The sequence below is a fragment of the Sorex fumeus genome, unplaced genomic scaffold (genome assembly GCF_029834395.1).
Source record: "Sorex fumeus unplaced genomic scaffold, SorFum_2.1 ptg000097l, whole genome shotgun sequence".
Taxonomy (NCBI): domain Eukaryota; kingdom Metazoa; phylum Chordata; class Mammalia; order Eulipotyphla; family Soricidae; genus Sorex; species Sorex fumeus.
Window position 1 is genome coordinate 1,752,808 of NW_026606154.1, and position 3,791 is coordinate 1,756,598.

General features: G+C 50.3%; 1 protein-coding gene across 1 annotated transcript; it reads right to left on the minus strand.

The window, feature by feature from the left end:
* Positions 1-2,231: 2,231 nt before the first annotated feature.
* On the minus strand, positions 2,232-2,906 carry LOC130041093 (THO complex subunit 4-like). The gene has a single exon (XM_056133120.1). The coding sequence runs from the start codon at positions 2,904-2,906 to the stop codon at positions 2,232-2,234; it is 675 nt and encodes a 224-aa protein (XP_055989095.1).
* Between the last annotated feature and the right edge of the window lie 885 nt (positions 2,907-3,791).

Sequence of the window (3,791 nt, forward strand, 5' to 3'; positions counted from 1 at the left end):
GTGTAGTCTGAACTCACTTGCAGAGCTAAACTCTAAGAAGAGTTTCCAGTCTCCAAAAATCAGAGCTGCCAGGATCTAATTTGGCCTAATGTGGGACACCGAGCATTTAAACTCCTTGTAAGGCAGGTGCTCAAAGCCACTGCACTATTCTCAAGGCCTAAAAGGTGCTTCTTGTGAAGGCACACACTACAGTGCTTGGGAGGTATTCTCAGCTCTATGCTCAAGAGAGATACCTAGCAATGCTTGGGGGACGCTGTGGGGCCAGGAATTGAGCCAGGGTTGGCTACCTTAATCCCTCTGCTATTTTTTTGGCCCTTTGAAATATGCTTTTTGTTTGTTTCTTCCTTTGTTTTTGGCCCTTTGAAATATGCTTTCTGTTTGTTTCTTCCTTTGTTTTTGATACTCCTGGCCCTGTGCTCAGGAATTACTCCTGGCTGTGCATTGGGAACCACATGGGATGTCAGGGATTGAATGTAGGCCTACTGCTTGCAAAATAAATTCCCTACATGCTGTACTATCTCCCAGGCCCCCAAACTTAATTTTTTGTTTATTTTTAGACCACATCTGGCTATGCTCAGGGCTTATTCCTGGCTCTGTGCTCAGGAATTACTCCTGGTGGTGCTCAGGGGACCAAATGGGATGCCAGGAATTGAAACCAGGTTGGCGGCAATGTAAGGCAAGTGCCCTACCTGTTGTACTATGTCTCTGGCCCCTGAAATGTGCTTCTTAAGGTTGCAAAAGTGATCTTCTCGAAACCAAGATCACTTATGTCACATACCTCTCTCTCATCTGTAAAATCATTTTTTTGTTTGTTTGTTTTTGTTGTTGTTATTTGGGCCACATCTGGAGATGCTCAAGGGGTTACTTCCAATTCTGCACTCAGGAATTACTCCTGGTGGTGCCCAGGGGGACCATATGGAATGCCAGGGATAAAACTCAAGTCAACTCTGAGCAAGGTAAGCACCTTACTGACTGGAACTATTTCTCCGGCCCCTCTTATTATTGGTTTTTAAATCAGAGCTATCTTTGACTAATGCTCAATAAAAGCCACTATTTGTATTCAAGTTCAGGAAACCAAAGAACACACTTGGTTTAACAGTCTTCAAGGAAGCAGAGGGATGAATGTAAAGTCAGTGTTTCAGAGTGCCCCGACCTGATTATCCAACTGGTTTTTGTTTCTGTTTTCTGTTTCTTTTCTTTTTCTTTTTGGGTCACACCCAGAGATGCACAGGGGTTACTCCAGGCTCTGCTCTCAGGAATTACTCCTGGCAGTTCTCGGGGGTCCTATGGGATGCTGGGGATCAAACCCAGGTTGGCCACATGCAAGGCAAATACCCTACCCGCTGTACTATCACTCTGGCTGGAAGACCTGCTATGATCCCTAGCACCACAGGGTCCCCTAACCACTGAGCCAGGACTGGCCTCTGAGCTCCACTGGTTATTGCTTCAAAACAAAAAAAAAAATGCAGAAAAATAAGAAAATGCAAATTGGGACCTGTGAATGGGCACATTTTTTTTTTTCTAGTTTATTATGGCCAAGGTAGAAATGCACCTTCTCCACAAAAGCAACAATGTGATTTATCCAAAAATAAGTCAGTACAAAACAGGTCTGCTTCAGAATTTTGAAAGGGGGAGAGGGGAGAAGGGAATAAAACCCTTTACATGAATTTTAAAACTCTATTTTTGGGGGGCAAGGGGTGGGCAAGATTTTTTTTTAATTTTTATTTTCATGAGTCACCATGAGATTGCAGACCTACAAATTTGCATGATTACATTTCAGTATACAATGTTGGAGTACCCAATCCCTCCACCACCACCTGTTCTCCATCACCGATTTTCCCAGTATCCCTCCCGCCTCCCATACCAGTGTCAGGCACATTCCCTCTTGTCTACTTTCAGCACGCATCTCCCATCCCAAGTAAGTCCTCCAACCACCATTTACTTAGTGGTCCCTTCTCTATCCCAGCTGCTTTTTCCCTCCCCCAGCACATGAGATCGGCTTCCAAGCCATGGAGCGATCCTCCTGGTCTTCTATTATGGTGCTGACAAAACTAGACAGCTGCATGCAAAGAAAATGGGCTCAGACCTCCATATGAAACCCTATTTTAGAACATAAAAGAAACCAATGGCTAGGCTGCTGCAGCCCCGCTGCCCCTCCCCGAAGTCTGTTCTGAAGCCCACGCAGGCTGTGGCTCTTAGCTGGTGTCCACCCTGGCGTTGTAGGCGTCCATCTATGCGTCCAGCTCCTTTGCGGAAAGCTGCTGCTTGGCGCTCCTGGCCTTGTAGGCGTCCAGCTGTGCGTCCAGCACCTCTGCAGAAAGCTGCTGCCCGGAGCTCCAGGCGCGCCGGCCCCCGCGGGCACCTCTCCAGACCCTGCCGAAGCCTCCGGACCCGCGTTGTCTGGTGGCCCCGGCTCCGTTCACGCTCTGTGCGGGTCTCCGCTGTGTGTCCATCTGGGGCGAGACGAGCTGAATGTTCATGGGGCGGCCGTCCAGGGGGACCCCGTGGTACTGCTTCCTGGCCTCCAGGGCGTCCGCCTTGCGCTGGAAGTGCACCACGGCGGTGCCCAGGCTGCGGCCAGAGCGGTCGTAGTGCACGGCCGCCTTCTTCAGCGTCCCAAACTCGGCGAACAGCTGCTGGATGTCCGAGTCCGACACCCCGAAGTCCAGGTTGGACACCAGCAGCTTCCCGGCCGGCTCCACGCGGGCGCGGGCCCCGACGCCGCTGTCCAGGAGGTCGTGCTGCCACTTGTCCGGGCTCTGCTTGGGCCTGCTGTAGGGCGCCGTCCGGTTCCCGCCACGGCCTTGGGCCAGGGCCGCCCGGTTCGGGACCGGCCCGCGGCCACGTCCCCCGGAGCGGGTGCGGCCGCGGTTCTGGTTCAGCTTGATGATGTCGTCCAGAGACATGTCCACCTTGTCCACCGTGCTGGGCGTGAAATCGGGCCTCTGGCGGGCGCTGAATCGGGCCCCGGCTCTACTCCACGGCATAGTCGGATTTCTTCCCTTACAGCTCAGTCGTGGTCGTAGTTTCAGTCGTAGTCCCAGTAATCACAGTTCTATCAGCCTAGACTCTTTGTAGACCTCAAAGTCCTCTCTGTCGTTCTATCTCCTTCCTCCTCTCTCGGTGGTCAGCTCAGAGTCCTCTACTTCTGGTCACCTGGTCCTCCTTCTAGTCCTTCTCTTTCTCAGTCTCCTCTAGTCTCCTGTTCTCCTCCAAGTCCCAAGTTTTCTTCCTATGCCTTTCAGTGTAGTTATATAGAAATCGCGAAGGGTGGGGCTACAGAAGGTGTAGCTAAGGTGGGGCTACTAAGGTGGGTCCTTGGAGTATCCTAACTACAAACAGAGGCAAAGCCACACCTTCAGGGGAAGTTCTTAGGAGATTAACTCAAGCACCAAATTTCATCTGAGGCTTCAGCACTCTAGGGTTACCAGGAGATCTGCTCAAAGGCGGGATTCCATCCAGGGTGCGTTGTTTTCTCCTTTCCTCAGCTAGTAATCCATTTAAACAATCACAGTGAATTTACTTCTTACACTATTTCTGGTCATTTTGTATGAACACACTAAGATATATATTAAGCTTAGAGGTTGGCTCTTCCTGGGGACATCTCGCTATATATTTCAGACCACTGTCTTCAGGCCACGTTAGTCTTTCCTAACCCCAACAGGGTCCTTATTCGGTTACTTCAGTTTGTTCTATGACAGTACCCTTAACTTAATATACTTAAAGCGCTTAACTTGTCCCCTTTCAATGCCAGGGTAGCTCATAGCTTGCCCTGGGTCCATCCAGTCCCT